Below are 23,258 nucleotides of genomic sequence, written 5' to 3'. Positions count from 1 at the left end.
GTAAATAGTTACAGTGTGCTAGCTAATAATGCATTTAGGATTCCAGGTCAATCCTGGAAATACCCAATGGTCTGACGATTCATGCGTTCTTGTTTGAGCCTGTGCCTTGTCTTCCATTTTTTCGGATGTCTGATTCAAAATTATCGTGTTTTTTGATGAAGGCCAAACCGTAGACTGACGAAGTTCAAGTAAGTGAACTCGACAAAACAACTTCGACATAATTTGAAAACCAGGCATTGATAGCTTTTATATTCATTTCAAATATTTGCAATGTCAGTAAAACAAATCTGAAATCCGCTAGATGTTGTTCATGACGGCAACCAGTAATCCAAAATATACCTAATCTGGAAAAGTCAATGTGTCACATGACTTCACGAAATCTAGTCTTCATCAGATGAATATTGGGTTACCAAAGGTAAAACCGACGATGGTTTTGAAACTGTTATATTTGCAGCAACGTTGGTATTGGTAATAGTCACTTTCCTTTGTTTCAACTTATCTAAAATAGTCTTATCTATGATTGCATTCTCCCTAATGCTGAATCTTTCACGACTGTTCGCCTGCGAATCTCTCACTTCGTTGATTTCTTCAACTTTACGTTTTTGATTTACAGTGCCTTCAGTACTAGCCACTAGTTGTTTTATAGCTTTCAAAGTCTCTTGGGTTTGTTCTTCCAATTCTCTCTTTCGTACAGCTGGATTAGGATCCTCGTTCGCCCATTTCACAAGCAACCCAGTTCCCTCCTTCCTTAGATCCCACTCTTTATCGGTTGGTATTAATAGAGTCTGATTGCCCATTGCTTCCTTAGTAAATTCGGAGTTACACTGTAATTTGAACTTGACAAAGGCACAATTCTTACTCTCCACGTATCGAACAGAATCCAATTCTCCAAGTTTCCCGAACTTGTATTTCACTCTATTCTCAATCTGATGTGGTTTCAAAGTTTTGTTGTTGAGTGCCCCTGTAATACCACCCACGTATAAGACACGGTTAGGTTTCTTGAAGGAACCTACCCCACCCATATCATCTCTATAATCAGCAAATTTCTCTCTTCCAAAACAATCTAACGCAGAGGAATGCAAAGCTAACCTCGCAAAATCATCTGGCTCTGGAATATGATGCAAGTACCGACAATTTTTGCCTAAACAGCACATTCCCTTAGCGAAATACAAACAGAAATGAATCCGACCCTCTTTATCACCTTTAGTGATACCAGAATCGTTCTCGGGATCAAGCGAGTACGGTGTGACGAACCTAGTGGACCCACTTTGCCCCTGTGACCATTTGTTGTACCATACGTTGAAAGCCAAACCCGTCTGAGGCGGTACTGATGAAGGTAGGTCAGACTCCTGTAACTGAACCCTTGCTGGTCGGTTCTTCCAATCCCCAGTCATAATATATTGATGACGATGACCTTAATATTTGGCAATTTGCCAAACCAAGTATTCTTTAATGACCTCGAACAAGCAAACAGTTTGAACCGTCCAATTTATGCAACAACAGATACCGTATTATAACGGTGAAAACTGTATCTTGTCGAGCACACATCTTCCATGTTCATCTCATCGCAGGCCAAAGTGTTTTCAATAAACTTCAAGGTTGGAACTTTTCTTTAGTGAAAACGATCATGATCAAAAACAAAATGGAAACGAAAAAAAGATAAGTCTCCCGGGGGCGAGTCGAACGCCCGATCTCCAGATTACAAATTGCTTTGTGTTTTCAAATTACAGTCTGGCGCCTTAAACCAACTTGGCTACCGAGAGAAGTTACTTGTGTGTTGTAATTTTCAATGATGCTATAACCAAACTTCAAGGTTTACTAAGACTACATTGCCTGACATTAAGAGGTATATGGAGTATTTAAACCTTTTAAAGTATTTAATTATACAAGTGAAGTGATCACAGGACAATAATGCCCTGCACCTGGAACAGCTAATTTCTCCTACAGAGTTTAATCATTGTACATATTGTTCGCCATTTAAAACTCCAAGTTTTGTATGAAATTAAAGGGACTCATCCAGAATAATGTTAGGCGATGGACATTTCTACAACTGCTATGTACCACCTCCGAAACAAGACGCTGGCACGATATTCTGAAAAGTTGTTTATGTGTCGCATGGATTAATTTATGTCGTCCCTACTGTAATTGATACTTTATTTCTTTTTCATGTTACTCGGTACTGGAAAATTTTCATTTTTTGTTAACAAAAAGAAGAGCGATGAGTATGAGAATTGAACTGTTGAATGAATCGATGAACCTATCTTGCTGATGTGATATTGATTCCTTTCTCAATCAATTGCTCGCTCTATTTGAACCAGGGGAACAGTGAAGAACTATACATAATAACAAAGATGGCCAAGGATAAGAGTGTATCAACAGAAGACAACTACGAAGCTAGACTTCCTGCCGTTCTACCATTTGCAAAACCTCTAGCATCAAAGAAACTGAACAAAAAGGTGTTAAAGACCGTCAAGAAGGCTTCCAAGGCTAAGAATGTCAAAAGAGGTGTCAAAGAGGTTGTCAAGGCTTTGAGAAAGGGTGATAAAGGGTTAGTAGTCATTGCTGGTGATATTTTCCCACAAGATGTTATTTCTCACTTGCCAGTTTTGTGTGAAGACCAATCTGTTCCATATATCTTTGTGCCCTCGAAGCAAGATCTAGGTTCTGCTGGTGCCACCAAGAGACCTACTTCTGTTGTATTCATCGTTCCAGGCTCTAACAAGAAGAAAGATGCTAAGGCTAAGGAAGAAGAATACCGTGCTGCATTCGATGAAATTGTTAAGGAAGTAAGCTCTTTGTAGAGATATGAAAACTGTCGACAGAACAACCGGAAAAGAGAAAGTTATAATCGCAAAACACCGAGTGTTTCGTTAATTGCTTCCTGGTGTTGGCTTGTTTAATTAACCCCAACTACTTCCACTTCACAACTACTATTTTTGAACTCTTCTTGCAATGCATATACTGAGACTGCAAGACTAATTTCCAATTGGCATATACCAGTTGATTCGAGCATCTACTTACACCCACCTATCTGTAAAATAAATATTAATATCTATGTACCGAAGTCATCAAATCATATAGATTACTATCGTTAAAAGCACTCTGCAATTTGTGTATTCTGTCTCGATTTGTATACCAGCGTTTTTTCTAACAGTAACAGAAACCAAATAAAAGAAAACATCATATTAAGTAACATTCGTGAAGTACTAACGGAATATGTTGCCCAAGATTAAGATAACCTTCCATCCCATTAATTAAGATCCTATATAAGGGATACAAGCACTCTATAATGTATGGAAAGAAAAGGCAGAGACCGGCCTCTGCAGACTTTCGCCATTCTCCAAATAAGAAACAACAAACAACGTTAGTGCCTAATAAATCCAAAACCGATGACTTATGGAAGGTTCTATCCAATGTAACAGAGGACCAAAGTGTCGCTCAATTACCTATAGACAAGAAAATAAAATACAGCCAAGTGTTCATAAAAATTACGCCAGAACAGCGCCTGAAACTCCCGATTTTCCTTGCAGATTTGAAAAGAGCTTTGGAGTTAGATACAATTACATTGTATGAGATGTTCATCGAGCTCAAGTCTTTCACGCTACTAGAAGGATGTGTTGCTGTAACTGCAATATTGAACTACCTTCATAAAACTGGAGCTACACCTACGAATGTGAAATACTGGGATATAAACTCTGCGTCTCTCCTGCGAGGAACGGTTTTGGTTCATAAATCTGTCAAAGTAGCGCAAACGGAAAGTACCTCTGATCTTTTATTCAGAAAGGCTTCTAAGCCAAGACCATTCAAGTGTCAACTGGCGACTGTCTGTAGCATACAACACTTCAAAGAGATCTATTTTGAGGGTGAAACTATCTGGGATTGGATGAAAGGTCTACTAAACATACTAAATGAATGGAAATTTCGTCCTGTAAATGGCTCTGTCACCGAACTACTAGAACATAAAGCGAATCATGAGAGACAGCGAATAGTATCTAGCTTCAGTGAGTTAGCCTTTTTGAAAGGACTATTGGATCCTGAATTTTTGAATAGAAAGAACAAGCGATTGATCGATATTGACAATAAAGAATTGGAAACGTTTATGACGGAACTTCAACAATACAACGAAAAGGAACTAACTATAGCAGCAAAGGCTTCTAAGGATACAAAGCTGAAAAATAGTGCTGCTGCATCGCCCACAAACCTCAGACAAAAGGCAGTTACTGCTACTTCAAGATATAAGGGAGGCAACAATATACCGATCAAAGTTAATGAACGAAGACTTCAACATAATACACCGTCCAGAGCTCCACAACACTCAGTCGTATCTTCGCAAGATTTACACAGATACTGTATCGCGACGATCAAAGCTTCTATATCTAAAGTAACTGAGAAGTCTGCATTTCAGATTATTAAGTCATATGTGAAATATCCTAGAAGCCAAATTGATTTAATATACGATAATTTGAATCAAATAAAATCCAAGACGAACTGTAATGTGGTTATTCTAAACTTACAAACCATTCATGAATCAAATACATGGTTTGAACAGCTACCCATCTCTGTAAACATCGATCCTCCACCAAGTGCAACGAGGGTCATAAGTGTAGGTGGAGTAGGTGGAAAGTGCAAAGTGGCATTGGAAATGATCCTAACACTATTAGAAACCGGGAGTATCTGATCCCACTGTCTTATGTTCAAACAAAATTTAATTCCTCATCGCCTTCAATGGGAATGTGGTCGGAGGTTTATGGTTATCATTTATTAGAATGTATCCCCTATAGTATACCACTAATGATAAAATTAATGTAGTATAGACATAACGTACATAAATTTGGGACTAGGCCCCCCGTATTTCCCCCCATTACAAGTCATCACCTCCCTCTTTATCTGTGTCCGAGTATTTCTTTAATTCCTCGATTGCAAATGAATTTGCCAACCTTACTATCGAAGCATGCTGAAACATAATAATTTAAATAGAAAATAGCTTTTCAAGGGCAATAAAACAAAGAGTGAAGTGACAAAGCAAAACCCAAGAAAGCTCCACTTCATCTTTCAGTAAGCCCATTATACGCTGGCATTGTGGCAGTTCACCATGTTTGAAAGAAGTAAAAGGAAATCCTTTTTATTCTTCGGAGGCTCCAACCAGGATCAAAGGAATAAATCCCAAGAAACTAGCAATAGCCGTAACTCCTCTAGCGCTAAAGCTTTGCCGCAACACAAGCCCTTACACAAGCAGCCTCTGAATAATACCCAAATGCTGAAAGATGAGGTCGAACCGCTATCAGAATTGAAAACCAATGATAATAATAAAGGCCCTCAAGCGGAGAGGCTGCAACAAAACATACCAATACGTCAGGCTACCATTGGAAGACGTAGGCCGCCTCCACCGGTAGATATAAGTAATTTTAGGAGACCTCTAAAATCAGAACCATCTGTTTCCACTGTTACATCTACTGGTATGGAAACCGGAACGATATCCTCTACATCACCTGCGGAAGTAAAATCTGGTAAATCACCGCAGCAGTCATTCACAACTCCGCAAGTAAGAGACCTGGAACAACAAATGGATGAACAGAACTTTCAGCCCGGCCATCAGCGTCAAAGATCAGAGGTTGAACAACTGGTGGATCATTTGGATGATTTTATCAACCAATCCAGCGCTGACGTTGAGAATACTCCTGGTTACTCGGATGGAGGGGAAATACCTCTTAGACAACTAGACACAAAAGTTGATACTGTTAGTGATGCTGAGAGCGCCAAGAATATAACACCTTTGTATGGGAGATCTGAAGCCACCGAAGATATCAGTGAATCCGATGTTAACTATTCTGATGGTGAACCGTCCATGGATGAAATGTTTTCCTTCAACGAGTCCATTAACAAAAAGAATGCGATTACCGATCTCCAACAAAGCACTGCCGCCTCATCTTTAAGTGATGTAGGAGGCATTCCAACATCCTCGCGATTTGTCGTTACAAACGCCGACCAAACCTCTGGCTCTGAATCCGAAGAAAATTATGCGGATCTGCACGAATACGAAGCGGGTTATGATCAAATGCCAGAGCCAGAACAAGAGCATGGAAGTACAGATGAAGATGATTTATATCAAATGATAGGTGGATCAGAGTACGAAAGAAGGAATTTCAGAGTAGTTAACGAAGAAAAACCAAACTTTTATTTCAATGACAGCACGAGTGAAGATGATAATTCTTACATGAATACAGATACCAATTCCATAACCGCATCGCTGGCAAGACGCAGTTCTTTATCTTCATCTAAAAAAGGTGCAGCATCTTCGTTATTAAGTAATACTGAATCTCGTCAATCTTCAGCACTGGAAGCAAAGTCCATTGATAACGACACCATCAACACGACTCCGTCATCAGAATTCAAGAAAAGTTTGACCAAGGGATCGATTCCAGATAAAAATGTTCGACTCATCTCAAGCTACATAGAAGAGCTACGGCTCTTGTACTTCCCCACGTCAAATTCCTTACAGTTGCCTCCAGATCTACCTTATGCTTTGAAGAACAAGAATACTCTTGAACAACCACAAAATATCAAAGTTACAATACGAACAAGTACTAGACAAGTCGGTATAAAGCACGGCAAGGCCAAACAGAAGCTATTATCACTTGAAACTACAAAAGAAGAGGAAGAAGAAGAGGAAAATAACAGTACTACAGGCCTCAAATTCAATACCGAGTCCACAAAAGTTGATCATACTAAGGAATTTCATACTTTGTTCAACAAGGATGAAAAAATTTCCGAGGCAGACCAAGATATTCTTGATGATATTCCTGGTGATGAGGCATACGATAGCGATGATTTAATGGCACCGTTGCGTGAGAACCCAAAACAAAGAATTCATGACGAAGTTTCCCAAACGCGCTTGAAAAGATCAGATACTGTATCCAGCTATTTCACGAGAAATGCTGGTAGAATGAGAAGCGGTACTCTAGACGTAACGTACAGTCCACAGCTACCACTAGATCTACGGAAATATAACCTGATTGAAGAATCTCAAAAGCCATGTACTCCTGCAGTACATGAAAAAGGTGACACTAATCCCAAATCTCATAAATCTAGCATTTCGAATGCTGACGATGATTACGAGCTTGACGTAGCAGATTTCGGTTACTACCGCGGTACCGCTGGAACAGGATTGCATATAACCAACCCAGATTCAGAATAAACTATCATTCAAACAATATTACTGCTGCATCTATATCTTGATCTATACGTATCTTGTACCAATGTATATATTAACGTTTCTAATACCCGGTCAAATTCATTGTTACCCGTACTTTGTTTTATGTTGATTTTCAGGACGAAAATGAGATTCTGAAATAAAGAACATGCTGTTTTGGAACAGTTCTGTTATGAAATAACATATGCGAGAACCAGGAAGTTAAAAGAAGCTACACAAGACACACAGGTCAATTGAGGTATGACAGTCGGCGTCGAACAACCTGCGTATACGTTAGTGTACGACCCCAATCCAAATGGGGTCACATATACCGTATCAGACTTCCAAAAGGCATTGGAAAAGGGGTCTGATACTGAAAAGATCGCGACCATGAAGAGGATCTTGGTGACCATGTTAGATGGTAATCCATTACCAGATTTGTTGATGCACATCATCAGATTTGTGATGCCTTCAAAGAACAAGCAATTGAAGAAGCTTTTATACTTTTACTGGGAAATTGTTCCAAAATTAGATCGTGAAGGTAAATTGAAGCAAGAAATGATTCTTGTCTGCAACGCTATCCAACATGATTTGCAACATCCAAACGAATACATCAGGGGCAATACCTTAAGATTCTTGACGAAATTGAAAGAAGCAGAACTTTTAGAGCAAATGGTTCCTTCTGTCCGTGCTTGTTTGGAATACAGACACGCATACGTTCGTAAGTATGCAATCTTAGCAGTTCTTTCCATTTACAAAGTCAGCGACCATTTGATTCCTGATGCTTGTGAAGTGATTGATTCCTTTTTGGTTGCAGAAACTGATCCAATTTGTAAGAGAAATGCTTTCCTAGGTCTTGCAGAATTGGACCGTGAAGCTGCGTTGAACTACCTACAGGACAACCTAACTTCGATTGAAAATTTGGATGCTTTGCTACAAAACGCCTTCATTAGTTTCATTAGAAAGGATGCTATCAAAACTCCAGGATTGGTCTCTCAGTATGTTGAATTGTTGCAAGATCTTTTAGTTTCTACTCGTTCTACGGATGTCATGTACGAAGCTGCCATTACTTTAACTGTTCTAACCAATAAAGAAGCTATTTTATTGACCGTAGCTAACAAGCTAATTGATTTGGCCACAAAAGAATCTGATAACAACATCAAGTTGGTTGTTTTAGAAAAAATCAACGAAATAAACGAGAAGAATCCAGGCTCTTTAGAGGATCTAACATTGGATATTCTACGTGTTTTGAACGCACAAGATTTGGATGTCCGTGCTAAGGCTTTGGATATCTCCTTAGAATTGATTACGTCCAGAAACGTAGACAGTGTAGTTAAGTTATTGAGGAAAGAATTACAATCTACTGCTGATAGCAGTAACGATAAAACTCTGGAGTACAGGCAATTATTGATCAAATCCATTAACAAAGTGGCAATAAGATTTATTGAAGTCTCCTCCAATGTTGTCTCATTGCTTCTAGATTTTATCGGTAACTTGTCGTCTGAAAGTGCCAATGATGTCATTTCCTTTACAAAACAGGTCATTGAAAGGTATCCTGAGTTAAGATCTGAGATTTTAACTACTTTGATTGAGACATTGCATGAAGTAAAGTCAGCAAAGGCTTACCGTGGTGCTCTTTGGGTACTAGGTGAGCATGCCCAATCCGAAGCAGAAATCCAGAATACCTGGAAGCACATCCGTTCAAGTATAGGTGAAGTTCCAATTGTTCAATCTGAACTGAGAAGAGTTCAAAATGATGACGAAGACGATACTGAAAAGGCCCCAATAGTATCCACAGGGCCGGTAGTTTTGCCAGATGGTACTTATGCAACCGAATCTGCTCTATCTGTCTCAGAAAAGGTCAAATCCACCTCAAACGAGGAAAAAGAAGCAAGACCTCCTTTACGTCGTTTCGTCCTAAATGGAGATTTCTTTACTGCCTCTGTGTTGGCTAACTCTATCGTTAAATTGGTGTTGAAATTCGAAAAGATTTCCAAGAACACTTCTGTAACTAACGCCCTAAAGGCCGAAGGGTTGTTGATTTTGGTTAGTATCATCAGATTAGGTCAAAGTAACTTAGTAGAAAAGAAGATTGACGAGGACTCTGCTGAAAGACTAATGACGGCAATTTCGGTATTGATGGACGAGATTTCTACCGAAGAAAGTCAAGCAGAGAAAGAACTTTTGAGTTTGGCATTCTTGGAAGCTACCAACGAATCATACAAATCAAGAGTCAATGTTACTTTGAAGAAGAATGCTGCCAAGAGATCAAACTACCTAGCCAAGCACGCCGAGGCCATCGATAAATCCATCGTTTTCAGACAATTTAAGAATGCAGGCTTGCACAATACCCCCGTCGATTCAATCGAAGAAGATATAAAATTGGCTACCACCGGTACTGTATCATATTCCAAACTACAAGCTAATTCTATCACTTCAAAATTGAAGAAGATCGTCCCATTGACTGGTTTCAGCGATCCTGTTTATGCCGAGTGTTATATCACTAATCACCAATTCGATGTTGTGTTAGATGTTCTATTAGTGAACCAAACCAAGGATACTTTGAAAAACCTACATGTTCAATTCGCTACTCTTGGTGACTTAAAAATTATTGACCACCCACCTAGCACCAACGTTATTCCACATGGGTTCCACAAAATTACGATAACAGCAAAGGTGTCCTCAGCAGATACTGGTGTTATTTTCGGTAACATTATATATGATGGTGGTCACGGTCAAGATTCTCGTTATGTCATCTTGAATGACGTTCATATCGACACAATGGATTATGTGAAACCAGCAATCTGCGATGATAACAGTTTCCGTAAGATGTGGAATGCGTTTGAATGGGAAAATAAACTTCGTATCAAATCCAAATTACCATCTTTACGCGGTTATTTAGAGAAGTTGGTGGAAGTTACACATATGAAGGTTCTAACCCCTGAAGAGGCACTCGGCGACAATGATTCCAGATTCCTAAGTTGTAACTTATATTCTAGATCTACATTTGGCGAGGACGCTTTGGCTAACCTGTGCATAGAGAAGGATCCAATCACACAAGAAATTGTTGGTGAAATCCGTATTCGTTCAAAGACCCAAGGGTTAGCTTTAACCAATGGTGACAATATTACCAGAATGGGAAGAACTATGAATATCGTTAGTGTTGATCGTGTTTGAGGTTAATAATTTGAAGACTTTGATCTCACCAATTACCTGTAATGCAATATATATGCCACTTTTTACTTATTGAAATCTATTACATATAAGTGTACATTAAGAGACGTCGACATTTGTATAAAGGTAGTCATATACATATAATGCTGATAATTTTTTTATCCTATTAGTGAGTGTTATTTACAGGACGAAAGACAGGATAAAAACTACTTGGGAGCATTAATTGATCTTTTCCGAACCGTTGAAAGGAAAACCGAATCCACTGACCAAAGTTCTAGCCTGTACGTCAGTTTGGGCAGTTGTGTTGATGTTGATGTGCATACCAAAAGTTACTGGCCAAAGATCTTGATTAGCATCAATCTCTGGGAAAAATCTGACTTCATCGCTGGTCATACCAAATGATAACCCACCAAATCTGTTACCTGACTTGTTGGAGATACCTTTGTATTCTCTGATTCTTGGTAGTACAATTTCAGTCAAAGTGGATAAGAACTGAGACATTGGACGACCTTTCAATGTAATGACAGCACCCATTTGGGTACCTCTTCTGACCTTCCAGGCCGGAACATCATTCCTAGAGAACAAAGCCTTTGGTTTACACCCGGTAATTTGTTGCAATTGTAATGCTGCTGAAATTGGTAGATATTGGTTCTCTTTTGCATCTCTGACGTAACAGTTAATAACAACGGACTCGATGTCTGGAATGTTCTTCCACGTTACTGGATGAATATCTGGCAATTGAGCACTTGAGCCCTTAGGTTTTCTGGGTTCTCTGTTAATGTGATATGGAGAAGAACCGTCCCATTCTCTTTGCTTCAACCCGAGCTTCGTTTGGCTTTTGTGGGAATAATTTATCAATAATAAATCGCTTTGTAAAGTATTATAATAATGCTCACGAACACGGTCTTGATGTGTAACAACAGGCTTGAATGCTGGAGATCTAATATCGTTTTTACTATATTTCAATTCAGGAAACCTTGGGGATAGCTTGCTCTTGTCGATCTTAACCAAATGATGCACTGGCTTAACCAAAGCACAAGCAGCTTTGGAGACCTTTGAACTACTGTGGAAACCACGTACCACTTGCATTATCACTTGGTATCTTCTCACAGATGCGAACGAATGAATGTATAAACCTACGAATGGGAAGGAATACTGCTTTAAATCGAGTGAAACTGATCAAATCTCTATCATTATCTTACAGCTTTAGCTCGAAAGGTCGAAAAATTTTTAAAACTTTCAAGTACAGAGAATTCAATATACGTCACGTGACAAGAATCAACAAAAAGTGAAATTTGATTAAAAACCAGGTAGAGCTCAGTTGATGATTATAGAGAGTGTTGACCTTTCAGCCCTTGTGTTGATGCATTGCAGCCGTTTTTTTTTGATCCCGTACTTAAAGACACGTAGCTGGATTCTCCATTTAGGTAATAACAGTCGAACTTAACCCCGAATCGTTTACTTGAATTGAGCTTTTTACCGATTTGATAAAGTAAAGAAAGCGATTGACACATATCAGGACAATTGAGATGAGGTTCTCATTTGACGAATTGTACGAGAATGCTGAACGGAAACAGAGTCAGAATACCAGCAGCAGTGATTCTGACTATGAATTAGACGGGGAGTTTACGTATATTGGCGATCCATCTGATGGGATCCAGTTAAAACTACCGAAATTATACCATTCTTCAAAGAATGACGGCCAAGGTGAAGAGCAAGGGTTTAGTTCAGGAGATACAATTTCTTTAGAGGATGTGGTAGAACCAGAAATAGTTTCAATGCTTTCCAACTTAAATATCACTCTTGAAAGGAATGCACTACCGCATCTTACAACGAGAGGTCACGAGAATAAAGCTTTAGGCCCTGTTCTTATTGACGAAGCAGAACTTTATTACCAAGAGAAGAAGGATTTGATTGACGAGGTGGAACAACACACCTTTCCTATGCAAGACCAGGTGCTTGAATCTGTGTGGAATGAGGAAATTGATTCAATTGAAAAGGTGAATCAACGTTTAATTAAAAGCATAAAGGATAAAAAGAAGAGGGAAGAGGAAGCACGTATCCAGAAAGAATGCGAAGCGGAGAAGCGCAGACAAGAAGAATTGAAGCATAAAAAGGAGATGGAAAAGAAGTTGAAGGAGGAAGAGAAACGGAAGATTCAAGAAATGGCAGAAAAGGAGAAGAAAGCTGAAGAAGCGAAGAGAGTAGAAGCCCTGAAAAAGAAGCAAGAACAAGAACAACTGGAGAGGAATAAACTTAAACAGTCCAAAGAATCTACAAATTTCAAGTTAATCGAAGAAACTTTTACTAAATACAAAACCATGATTCAGACAATTAAAACAGAAATAATTGAACCGGTGAAGGCGGATCCCACCTTGAAGAAAACTTTAGCACAACATAAGAGGAAAATTAATCCAAAATTCGGACAATTAACCAACAGTACTGCACAATTGAATGCAATCACCAATGAACTTACCGAACTGGTACTTCAAACGAAGGCTAACCAATTAGCCTATAAATGGATTCTAAACTTTATAGCTAAGGCGATTGTTTCCCAAGCAGAATCTGAGGCCAGAGTGAAACCTGAAAGCGCTTTGCCTTTAGGAACACTTGCGCTAAGTCTTCTTGCATCATACCCGGAACTCAAAGAGTTCTTACTGGCGAGACTCATCAAGAAATGTCCGTTTGTTATCGGTTACACGTGCAGCATAGACACAGTCGAAGGAAGAACCAGAATGGGATGGAAACGTCAAAGTGACAACAGATGGGAAGAAGATATTTCATATGATGAAAGGATGGGTGGTATGATTACCTTGTTTGCTGTCATCACAAGATTACCTCTACCGCAAACGTACATTCAGAAACTTGTGCATCCTTTCCCAATCTCTTGGTCATGGAGAATGCTAGCTAGAATCGGCAACACTCCAAAGGATCTACTTACAAATACACACTTCGTCGTTCTTGCCTACTGGTGGGAGGCTGCGGCAGCACAATTGCTCCAAGCATACAACGTTCAGGCAACAAAACTACTTGAAGTTATTTCGATTGATTTAACTGCACTTGTTGCTGACAAAAAATTCGTTGGTGCAGCAAGACTCCGCATTATTAACGAGGAATGGCATAATACAAATCAAATATCATCATTCCCAGATATGGCAGCATAACGGCTAGAGTTTTCTCTAGTAAAATATATATATATATATATATGTATGTATACCTTCAGATCTTCGTTTTCATCATGTGTTCAGGGCATAGTATATGCCTTATGTTCTCATAAAACTTTAATAATGAGGATTCAAATATTTCCAGAGAGAGAGCGTACCTCATTGCCTAGAAATACTCCGCAACTGTTGAACAAACCATGAACCCATTTTCACGTGCCCATTTACCCTTTTCTTTCTTATTCTTACTTGCAACAGTCTTTATACTCAAAGAGTTCGAACCTTTAAAAACGTAGTTTGAATCTTGTGAATACTTCCATGTGGTTATCATACAAACGAATAACGATCGGATCATCAAAAACTCGCAGTAAGACCTAGAGCAATGACAAGGCATTGTGACGTTTCGATACCGGATTCACCTGAACCTCCTTTTCCAATTACCACATCGTTCGTCGATGTAATAGCTGGTTTCGGTCGTGGATCAGCAGAGTTAGGAATTCCTACAGCGAACGTGCCCATCGATGATTTACCAAAAATCGTGGAGCAACTAGACACAGGAGTTTATTTTGGATGGTGTAAGGTAAGGATGGCAAAGGACCGTGACACCAAGGTGGAACAAAGACCCGATGGCAGAGAGGTCCAATACAATAACGGTACCTTACTAAATGACGAAGATTTAGCAGTTCTTCCAGTGGTACTTTCTGTTGGCTGGAACCCATTCTACCAGAACAAAAACAAGACGGTAGAACTACACATAATCCACAAGTTTTCTGATAATTTCTACGGTGCCCAAATCAAATTCAACTTCTTAGGGTATATAAGGCCCGAGTTAGACTACACCACAAAGGACGCATTGATTGCAGATATCCATACCGACATTGAAATTGCAAAAGAGAAACTACAATTACCTGGATACCGGAAACTTAAGGATACTTTATAAAAGTGAAGTTTGAGAATAGAACAGCTGATCCTCCAGCTTATACGATGACTAACTCAGTTCCGCCCGGAAGATAACTGAGGCAGTTGATAATATCTTCTTTTCCAGTTGATTTCAAGAATTGTGCACATGTATTTATACCATTATTTAATAGAACATTTCATAGAAGAAAATCATTGCTAAATGGAAAAGAGTTCAAGGCAAGAATTAAAGAACAGGCGAGGTCAAAAGACTCACTGACAAAGGCACAACTGACATTTAACTGACCTGAGTACGTTCATCTGTTTGCGTATATCTCACTTTTTTGGATACTCTTTTTCGCCAAGTTGAATAGCCGCATCGCCCATTTTTGGTATATTGCTCCCCAAAAGGTCTTGGTTCTTCCCTTTAACCATTATTCAATCCAACCATAGCCGAGCCACACATACAGAGAAGTCTGTAGTTATTTGGACAGGGCTCAGTGGCTGAGAGAAAACACTCCCTCTAAGGTTCGAAAAGAATGCCTTTGTATCGAAGGAAACTATTTGTACTGACTTTTTACTTGGGATTGACAGTGATTGTAGGATTCGCACAATTGTCAGACGAAGTTTTCAGGTATGTCTTTTCGCCATTAAGTTTGTTGACATGCTTCATAGCACTAGGGATTATCACTTCAGACTACTTGACGCCAAATTTGACGGTTATATCTCAGGAGTTGTTGTTCATATCTGACAGGATTTCTGGGATGACTCTTCTAGCCTTGGGAAATGCTATACCTGATATCACTAGTACATACAAGGCCATGAAAAGGGGCACAACCACACTTGCGATTGGTGAGTCTTTAGGTGCCATTTTCTTTCTATTGACAGTTGTCATTGGCTCGATGTTGTTGGTACGAAATATTAAGCTATCAACACCGCCTGAAAGTATGCCTTTAAATTTTGGGACCGAACCGGACGGTCTTGACATTTGGGATACAATCTATTACAATCGCCGACAGTTTCTAAGGGATTTATTCATGTTCGTGTTCCTAATACTGATGAACATCTTTCTTCTACGGGATGGGAAACTAGCATTTTGGGAATGCTTTCTGATGTGTGTGGCTTACTGCGTATATGCCACATACTTGATAATTTCAACAAGGCACTCAGATGCATCGAATCTTGATGAGAATATTGAACCACTTGTTATAACAGATCATACAATACATGAAGATACAAATATGGAACGGTTTTTGAGAACTGTACAGGATCGCAGAAAAGAGATTAGAAAGAAGATTAGAAAATATTTACGGAAAAACTATACTGGGTGGGCCAATTTGAAACTCAATGACACTCTTGACCTATGGGAGAAAGGCACCATTTTCAACCATGAGGTTGATGAAGCTATTAGTAATGTTGGATCACCGAATACTAGACCAATGCCCCGTTCCAACTCAGAAACGAATTTCCAGCATCTTCAAAATATTCCTAATATTTCGTTGAACGAAACCAGCCCGCAGGACCCTAGTGAAACAAAATCAAGTACCTCCCTATTCAGTCCACAGGCGCAACATTTATATCATAAATCAGACCTTGAATTGAATTCCCCAATTAGTGATGAGAGCCTTTTGAGACCAAAGGACCGGATGGAGACACTAAGATCAGCCAGTGCAGATAATATACGCTTGATGACGGAACAATCAAGTATGTTGGATGACATGTCTGCATTGAACTTACAACTTGATAACGGAATTTCAGCAGAACCAGAGGATCAGTGGGAGTCCAAGTTAAGGGTGTTCAGATATCTAACTGATCCAAATTTTGCGACTTCGAATTTCGAACTAGCAATAATTCTCATCACCACACCAATTGTTTTCTTTCTGACTCTTATAATACCCCTTCACTATTCGTCAATGTCAGGGAGTAACTTTTTCAAAGCTGCGTACTATTGTCAGTGTGCATTCTCCCCGTTCTTGACTCTTCTGTTGGTACAACGTGAATTTAACATTTGGTTATTTACTCTTGGCTTAATTGTATCCTGTATTTTACTTTTGATGTTCTTCAAATGGAAACTAACGGTCAAGGAAAAATATATCTCTTTATTTGGATTTGTTCTTTCAATTTCTTCCATATCATTTGTTGTTGGGTTGGTGCTTGACATTTTAACGAATTGGGCGGAGACGTTCAATCTCTCAGAAGCTATACTTGGTTTGACAGTTTTTGCGTGGGGAAATTCTATTGGTGATTTGGTCTCTAATGTCACATTCACCAGAATTGGAGTATTGGAGATTGCATTGGGTTCCTGTTTTGGTAGCCCTCTACTATATTTCCTATTTGGTGTTGGTGTAGATGGCATGCTCGTCCTTCTTCAGAGGGAATACCCTGAAGGTACAGCAATATGGAGTAGGCACATAGATTTCGATGTTAATCGTGGACTAGTCTTCAATTGTATCGGCATAGTCATAGCGTTTGGCATATTTATTTTTGTGGTCCCCCTAAATAATTGGAAGTTAGACAAGAGAGTTGGCTGTTTACTCTTATTCCTATATGGAATTATCACTACTATAAACGTCTATTTTGAATTGAATAAGTGAACTTGTAGACATAAACTAATTAAATAGGAACTTTCATCTGTCCCTGATTTGTGTAGGCTTCAGTAAAGAGTTCCATATCATCTGGCAAGTAGTTTGAAATAAACAATTCTACTTCAGACAAAACAGCCTTACCATACTTTGCAGCAGATGGAATGATATCATTTATAATATGCTTCCGCCTCTTTAAATAGGTGATATTATTATCGTACCATACTAGAGAACAATAAAGGTACCAGAACTTTGGATTTTCCAGGAACGATTTCCATTTGCTATTGATTATGTGTTGATAAACTTTAGTTTCAACTAAAGCACGCGGAAAACGCTCGTACATTTCATTTACCATGTTCAATAAAATGTATTGTCTGTTATGATCATCTTCTTTACTTGCCTTTTTCATCAATACATCCAGTAAATTGTCGGAGAATTCGATGTTGTTTGTTAAACCACTGAAGCGACTTTTTGAATTGGCAGAACTCAAGAACAAGTTGAATTGTATGTAGTCAATGAATATTTCGAAATCATCGGAAGTAGTTAGATCATTTGAGAATGCGAGTGAAATATCATCATATAATTGATGGAGTTCTGAAATCTGCCCTAATCTAATGAGAACCGAGGATAACATTGTGACAATCCTGGAACGCTTGTGAACGTAGGATAAAGCCTGTAACATCACGTTTTTGGCACCAATGAAATCGTTCAAATCATCAATTAAATAGTTGGCGTACTGCAACCATATATGGTCATAATGAGCTAAAGGGAGCACAGATCGCTGAAACTGAAGCTTGATTAGGTCTGAAATTTTCTTTTCCCTGATATATTCGAAATATTTCGTCCAGACGATGATTTCCTGGTGTGGAATAAGTTCTTCCGCAGACATGTAGTATCTTTTGGTGATCTTACTTTCAAACAATTCATATATCTCCATAACTTCATACTGTACGACAAGGAATAACTCTTTAGAAACTTTCTTCAAAGCTTTCTTGGCGACTTGCAAATGTGGGCCTCTGCGACCATTCAATTGTGTGTCTATCTTCAACTTTTTCCATAGCTCTTTATCTTCCGCATAGAACCTTAATTGTGAAAGATCTTTAACATCTTCAATGGTTTGTAGCCACAAATCATAAAAACTGGAATATTCATATAACGGTATTTCTATCACTTTTCTTAACGTTCGAATGTAATGTTGCGGTGTCTTGCATCGCAGTTTTATTTCGTTAAGATACATGTGCCAAAATTCAGCACCGAAGAAATGCAATCCAATGTAGGATTCCGCAAAGGCATATTTTTGGAAAAGTTGCTTATCACTGGGCATAATTTTATTGCAGATCTTCAAGTATTCTACCCATATTAACAATGACCTATTGTTGAAATACTGAAGAGCATTCTCGAATATAGCGTGAAACTTACCAAAATTCCCTAGTTTATACTCCAATAGTCCGTATTCGACATGATAATTCTCCAAAAAGGGGAACTGGTAGAGTAATGATTCATATGTCGATCGTACTAGCTGAAGAAGGTCTTTATTAATAGATTTTGAGATAGGTGATGCCTTCAGCAATAAATGATTCAAAAGATTCTCCCAATGGTGCAAACTTTTTGGATATTTGCATATTAAGAGACTGAATTCAGATAGCTTTTGATCACCTAATAGATTAAGATCATCTTCCATTTCCTTTTTCACAGTACTGGCAGAGCAACGATGATTTCAGTGCGTTTAGCTGCGTGCTCTACTTTGTTATGTTGGCTCATGAGTTAAACTACGTGTATATATTTCATGTTCTTGATAATGGTCATTTTTCTATTTTGCATCTATAAACAAAGAAATAATTGAACAGACCTACAACTGACATGGCAAAGAGATCTTTGTTCGGAACTCATTCCAATTCATTGCTTCATCGCAGTATATATATAGGTTTGTTTTATGCAAAAAGGGTCTTAATTAAGTGCATGTTTTTTCTATGATTAAACATTATTTGAATAAGTAAATATGCAAATTCATACATCAGGATAAAATTAAAAGCGTAAACGGAAACAAGAGAAGACATTAATAAGTGAATTATAAGGCAAGGGAAAAGGGTGTTTATATTGAATGCCGAGAGTTCATGCCCATTCAATTTTCTTCCACTCTCGTGTTTTAGAAGGAATGTTCGTCATTAAGTGATTTTGTCAAGATTGATAGAGTCTAAGATCTCTTTGGCACCATTTTGGGTTAGTTTAGCAGCAAGTTCTTTACCACAATTTATACTATCTTCCCTTTCGTTAGAAATGGTGACCTTATGTTCGATTTCTACCCATTCAGTACCTTCGACGTTGATAACAATACCTTTTAAGGTTAACACTTTTGTACTTTCGTCGTAGTTGGATACAACACCAATTGGAACTGAGCAACCACCTTCTAGAGTTCTGAGTAAAGAACGCTCGGCTAGACAGCAGATAGTCGTCGAAGGATCACAAATTTCTTTTAGAATTTTTTTCATCTTCTCGTCATCTTTTCTGATTTCAATACCAAGCGCACCTTGACCGACTGCGTAGCACATTGTGTCAGCATTAAAACGCTGGGTAATTCTAGAATCAAGTCCACTTCTCATTAGGCCGGCACTGGCCAAAACGATACATTTGTAAGGAGTCTCTGGATCATCTAATTTCGCCAGCCTGGTTTGAATATTACCTCTGATACTTTCGAATTTCAGGTTTGGAAATTTTCTCTTTAATTGAGCAGATCTTCTTACTGATGAAGTTCCGACCACCGAGCCGTCAGGCAACTCTGACAAGCTACTGTACGGAGAACCAATTGGCATGACTAGAGCATCTGTAGGATCTACACGTTTCGTGATACCGCCTAATTCGAATCCATCAGGTAGAAGAGTTGGCATATCTTTCAATGAATGAACAATCAGATCGATACGAGATTCATCATCTTTGTACAATAAATCTTCTAGTTCTTTCGTCCACACAGCCTTCCCACCAAAAGAATACAAGGGCTTAGACTGAACTTGGTCGCCAAGAGTGTGTACAGATAGAAGTGGACATTCGATATGGGAAAATTTCGACTCAATCATGACTTTGACTTGCTCAGACTGAACAACAGCCAACTTCGAACGTCTGCCACCAATACGAACAGTTTCTTTAGATTCCATTATGATAGCTTAATATATAACTAAAACCCAGTACAACACTTTAATGAATGTACGATGTTATCTTTCACTTTTAAAGCTGAGTCCCTTTTGTTAAATGATTGAATAGAGATGGAGACCAAACTGTCTATAATACAGGTATTTTAATCCGAACAGGAACTTTATAAGAGTTAAAAACACTTCAATGACTAGCAATCAGACACGAAATCAATAGAATCCCTTTATATTTACAAGAACGGTGGATTCTGACTGAGGTTGTTAATTAAAGAGTTTAACTTTAATATCCTAATGTAAAGACAAAGGATAAACAACCTTTCTTTTTTTAAATCTTATTACAACTATCCGAAATGCTATTCAACACCAACCAGTTGAATTTCACGGGTCCACCAATATTAGCAGCAATTTCCAATGCAAAGGTATAGCGTCCACTATCAATGAAAATATATCAGATTTGTCAAGGGCTATCCCTCTGTGTATCATCAACGTCTTCAAATAAAAGCGCTTTTATGTGTTGATATCTGGTTTTGTTTAAAATTTTCATCTTGAAAGATGAGGTTGAAAGTCATTATGTGGTGCAAGGATTGATCACTAAGCGGCCGAAAACTGGAAGGAGTGTTTATTGGTCGAGAATAATGACCGATGGATCTAAAGAGCAATTGATGATATTTGTCTAAGTTATCAAGTAAGCACTCAATGAGGGCAGCTAGCTGAACTATATTTAGTGAGCATAGGCCAAGATATATCAAGGGCCATTTTAGTGTTTTTAATTATGTTGATTATGATTGAATAAATAATGTAAATGTACAAGTGTATGAAGAAATAATGACGTTGCTTAAATAATTGTAGTCCAGGATAGTCCGGAATGGAGTAATAGAGCTAGGGTTCGAATATGCTAAGAAAAATGAACACACATTATAATTGTGATTTGACCCATGATTCTAAACCACCTTTAACAATGATCTCTTGCAAGTTCTTACCTAGTTCTCCGACTTTTTGTTCAAGAACAATTGGACCGTTTACTGAACCTTCGGTCACGTAAACTTTAGCTTGTGACACGTCCCACTTCAAGAACCATCCTGTTCTACGAGTCAATTCCTTTGGTGCATCTTTATATCTGTCTCTTAGCATATTGATCAAGGCTGGAATCTCCAGGGTAAGTAATGCATTATTGATTGAGTTTCTGAAAAAAATGTTACCGAAAGAACCAGACACAACCAATTTAATCCCTTTAGCAAGGATAGCAGTAGCTGCTTGTTCACGAGAAGAACCTGTACCAAAGTTGAAACCAGAGATCAAAATATCTCCAGGGTTTGCCTTGGTTTGGAAATCAGGATCGTAATTTTCCATACAAACCTTGGCCATAGTTTCCTTTGGAACATCATCTTGATATGTGTACTTACCTGGGTAGATACCATCAGTGTTGATGTTGTCAGCATCACAGAGCACCAACTCACCAGAAATTTCACTTGGGAAACCTTCTAGAATTTCTACGCTACCAGAAGCACCACTTTCATCAGCAACATCCTTGCCGTCAGCTGAAGTAGCTGGGGCATCTTCTACCGTAGCCACGACACCTGTGAAATTTGGATCCTTTGTACCTAAAACTTCGGCTGGGGAACCAATCTTACCCAAGATAGCGGAGGCAGCAACCACAGATGGTGACGCTAGATATGCTAATGCATCCTTAGAACCCATTCTACCCTTGAAATTTCTATTAGTGGCAGAAATACCGACTTGGCCCTCTTCTAACAAACCAGTTCCGAGACCGATACATGGTCCACAACCTGCAGGAAGAGGCAAACATCCGGCATTTAATAGCTTTTGCCAAGCACCAGTAGCTCTTGCTTCGGCTTCCACTTCAGAAGAGGCGGCCGCAATGTAGAACTCCACACCTTCTGCCACTTTGTGAACTTGGTTGATGTCACCACTTGGACAAACCACATTTGCTGCACTTTCCAAATCACTTAATCTGGAGTTGGTACAAGAAACTAGATAAGCTTTGTTGACTTTAATATCCTGTTTGGAAAGATCATCCACGGTGGAACTGATTTTCACAGAATTTGGTCCACTGACGTAATGTGTCAAAGTGGATAAATCGATAATCAATTTCTTAGCGTACTTAGCATCAGGGTCTGCCTGTAAAGAATCAGATTTAGCCTGTAGCTCATTGATTCTGGCTTCGTTAATTCTTGGATGGTTGTTTCCAACCTTGGTCAATCTGTTGCGATAGAAATCAAGAAGCACATTATCGACTGGGAATAACCCGGAAAGAGCACCCCATTCGGTGGTCATATTGGCAATTGTTAATCTATAATCGATAGGAATCTTATCTAAAGAGTCACCAGTGAATTCGATGGCATGATTCAATACTTGATCCTGGTTGAAAACACCACATAAAGCCACAATGATATCTTTACCGGAAATCCCAGCTGGTAACTCTCCCTTCAACTCCACTTGAGCCACCGGAGGAATCTGCCACCAAGTTTGACCAGTGGCCCAAATGGCTGCTGCATCGGTACGCACGATCGGAGTACCAAGCGCACCAATACCACCGTATGTATTGGAATGAGAATCAGATGCCACAGTCATAGTTAACGGAAACGCATAACCTTCTTCGATCATGATCTGATGACCAATACCACGACCTGCGGGGTAAAAATCGATCCCATGCTTCTTGGCAAAGTTCTCAATGTTCTTATATTTGGTCAAATTCTTCTCACTCTTATTCTGAACATCATGATCCAAAGTATTAACCACTTGTCTTGGGTTCTTAATAGTGGACGCACCAAGACCCATGAACTTCAACGCTACAGGCCATGAATTGTCATGTGACATACAATGAGCAGGTTTGATGGAAACGTAATCACCAGACACAACTGTCTTCCCCTCGGGTAAACCAACAGCATGTCTCTGAACAATCTTTTCAGTCATGTTCTGTCCAGCATACAAAGCACGGGACGTGCTAAACATTCGTAATCGTTGAACTCTAAACATTCTGTTTCTTTCTTTTCACCACTAGCTGAGTGTGATAACGGGTATATGTGTGTTACAGGCTAATGTCTGTTCTTGATCCTTCCTCTCAAAAAGATTAACCACAGTACTGTCACCC

General features: G+C 38.9%; 12 protein-coding genes and 1 non-coding gene across 13 annotated transcripts; 7 read left to right on the top strand and 6 right to left on the bottom strand.

Moving 5' to 3' along the window:
- Positions 1-380: 380 nt before the first annotated feature.
- CWC2 (active spliceosome conformation promoter CWC2) lies at positions 381-1,394 on the bottom strand (the record flags this gene model as incomplete). The annotated part of the gene is made up of 1 exon (XM_452889.1): positions 381-1,394. One exon carries the CDS (start codon positions 1,392-1,394, stop codon positions 381-383), a length of 1,014 nt encoding a protein of 337 aa, XP_452889.1.
- A 270-nt stretch (positions 1,395-1,664) lies between these two features.
- On the bottom strand, positions 1,665-1,763 carry KLLA0_C15367r. The gene is made up of 2 exons: positions 1,724-1,763; positions 1,665-1,701 (listed from the first exon to the last, which is right to left on the bottom strand). It is a non-coding gene; the product is annotated as a tRNA-Tyr (tRNA).
- A 588-nt stretch (positions 1,764-2,351) lies between these two features.
- Positions 2,352-2,801, top strand: NHP2 (snoRNA-binding protein NHP2; the record flags this gene model as incomplete). Its single annotated transcript, XM_452888.1, has 1 exon — positions 2,352-2,801. The coding sequence occupies one exon, from the start codon at positions 2,352-2,354 to the stop codon at positions 2,799-2,801; it is 450 nt and encodes a 149-aa protein (XP_452888.1).
- Positions 2,802-3,289: 488 nt separating this feature from the next.
- On the top strand, positions 3,290-4,678 carry SNU56 (Snu56p; the record flags this gene model as incomplete). Its single annotated transcript, XM_452887.1, has 1 exon — positions 3,290-4,678. The coding sequence occupies one exon, from the start codon at positions 3,290-3,292 to the stop codon at positions 4,676-4,678; it is 1,389 nt and encodes a 462-aa protein (XP_452887.1).
- Positions 4,679-5,092: 414 nt separating this feature from the next.
- KLLA0_C15301g (uncharacterized protein) lies at positions 5,093-7,195 on the top strand (the record flags this gene model as incomplete). Its single annotated transcript, XM_452886.1, has 1 exon — positions 5,093-7,195. One exon carries the CDS (start codon positions 5,093-5,095, stop codon positions 7,193-7,195), a length of 2,103 nt encoding a protein of 700 aa, XP_452886.1.
- A 255-nt stretch (positions 7,196-7,450) lies between these two features.
- SEC26 (coatomer subunit beta) lies at positions 7,451-10,366 on the top strand (the record flags this gene model as incomplete). Its single annotated transcript, XM_452885.1, has 1 exon — positions 7,451-10,366. One exon carries the CDS (start codon positions 7,451-7,453, stop codon positions 10,364-10,366), a length of 2,916 nt encoding a protein of 971 aa, XP_452885.1.
- Positions 10,367-10,582: 216 nt separating this feature from the next.
- MRPL7 (mitochondrial 54S ribosomal protein uL5m) lies at positions 10,583-11,452 on the bottom strand (the record flags this gene model as incomplete). Its single annotated transcript, XM_452884.1, has 1 exon — positions 10,583-11,452. The coding sequence occupies one exon, from the start codon at positions 11,450-11,452 to the stop codon at positions 10,583-10,585; it is 870 nt and encodes a 289-aa protein (XP_452884.1).
- A 440-nt stretch (positions 11,453-11,892) lies between these two features.
- Positions 11,893-13,527, top strand: GLE1 (nucleoporin GLE1; the record flags this gene model as incomplete). The annotated part of the gene is made up of 1 exon (XM_452883.1): positions 11,893-13,527. The coding sequence occupies one exon, from the start codon at positions 11,893-11,895 to the stop codon at positions 13,525-13,527; it is 1,635 nt and encodes a 544-aa protein (XP_452883.1).
- Positions 13,528-13,906: 379 nt separating this feature from the next.
- Positions 13,907-14,464, top strand: FMN1 (riboflavin kinase; the record flags this gene model as incomplete). Its single annotated transcript, XM_452882.1, has 1 exon — positions 13,907-14,464. The coding sequence occupies one exon, from the start codon at positions 13,907-13,909 to the stop codon at positions 14,462-14,464; it is 558 nt and encodes a 185-aa protein (XP_452882.1).
- Positions 14,465-14,960: 496 nt separating this feature from the next.
- On the top strand, positions 14,961-17,015 carry YCX1 (Ycx1p; the record flags this gene model as incomplete). The annotated part of the gene is made up of 1 exon (XM_452881.1): positions 14,961-17,015. The coding sequence occupies one exon, from the start codon at positions 14,961-14,963 to the stop codon at positions 17,013-17,015; it is 2,055 nt and encodes a 684-aa protein (XP_452881.1).
- Positions 17,016-17,034: 19 nt separating this feature from the next.
- On the bottom strand, positions 17,035-18,684 carry PRP42 (mRNA splicing protein PRP42; the record flags this gene model as incomplete). Its single annotated transcript, XM_452880.1, has 1 exon — positions 17,035-18,684. One exon carries the CDS (start codon positions 18,682-18,684, stop codon positions 17,035-17,037), a length of 1,650 nt encoding a protein of 549 aa, XP_452880.1.
- Positions 18,685-19,168: 484 nt separating this feature from the next.
- HEM3 (hydroxymethylbilane synthase) lies at positions 19,169-20,152 on the bottom strand (the record flags this gene model as incomplete). Its single annotated transcript, XM_452879.1, has 1 exon — positions 19,169-20,152. One exon carries the CDS (start codon positions 20,150-20,152, stop codon positions 19,169-19,171), a length of 984 nt encoding a protein of 327 aa, XP_452879.1.
- Positions 20,153-21,061: 909 nt separating this feature from the next.
- Positions 21,062-23,143, bottom strand: LYS4 (homoaconitate hydratase LYS4; the record flags this gene model as incomplete). Its single annotated transcript, XM_452878.1, has 1 exon — positions 21,062-23,143. The coding sequence occupies one exon, from the start codon at positions 23,141-23,143 to the stop codon at positions 21,062-21,064; it is 2,082 nt and encodes a 693-aa protein (XP_452878.1).
- Positions 23,144-23,258: the final 115 nt, after the last annotated feature.

Source organism: Kluyveromyces lactis (assembly GCF_000002515.2).
Source record: "Kluyveromyces lactis strain NRRL Y-1140 chromosome C complete sequence".
Lineage (NCBI taxonomy): Eukaryota > Fungi > Ascomycota > Saccharomycetes > Saccharomycetales > Saccharomycetaceae > Kluyveromyces > Kluyveromyces lactis.
The sequence above is the reverse complement of the archived record's forward strand: the minus strand, read 5'-3'. Positions and strand labels throughout refer to the sequence as shown.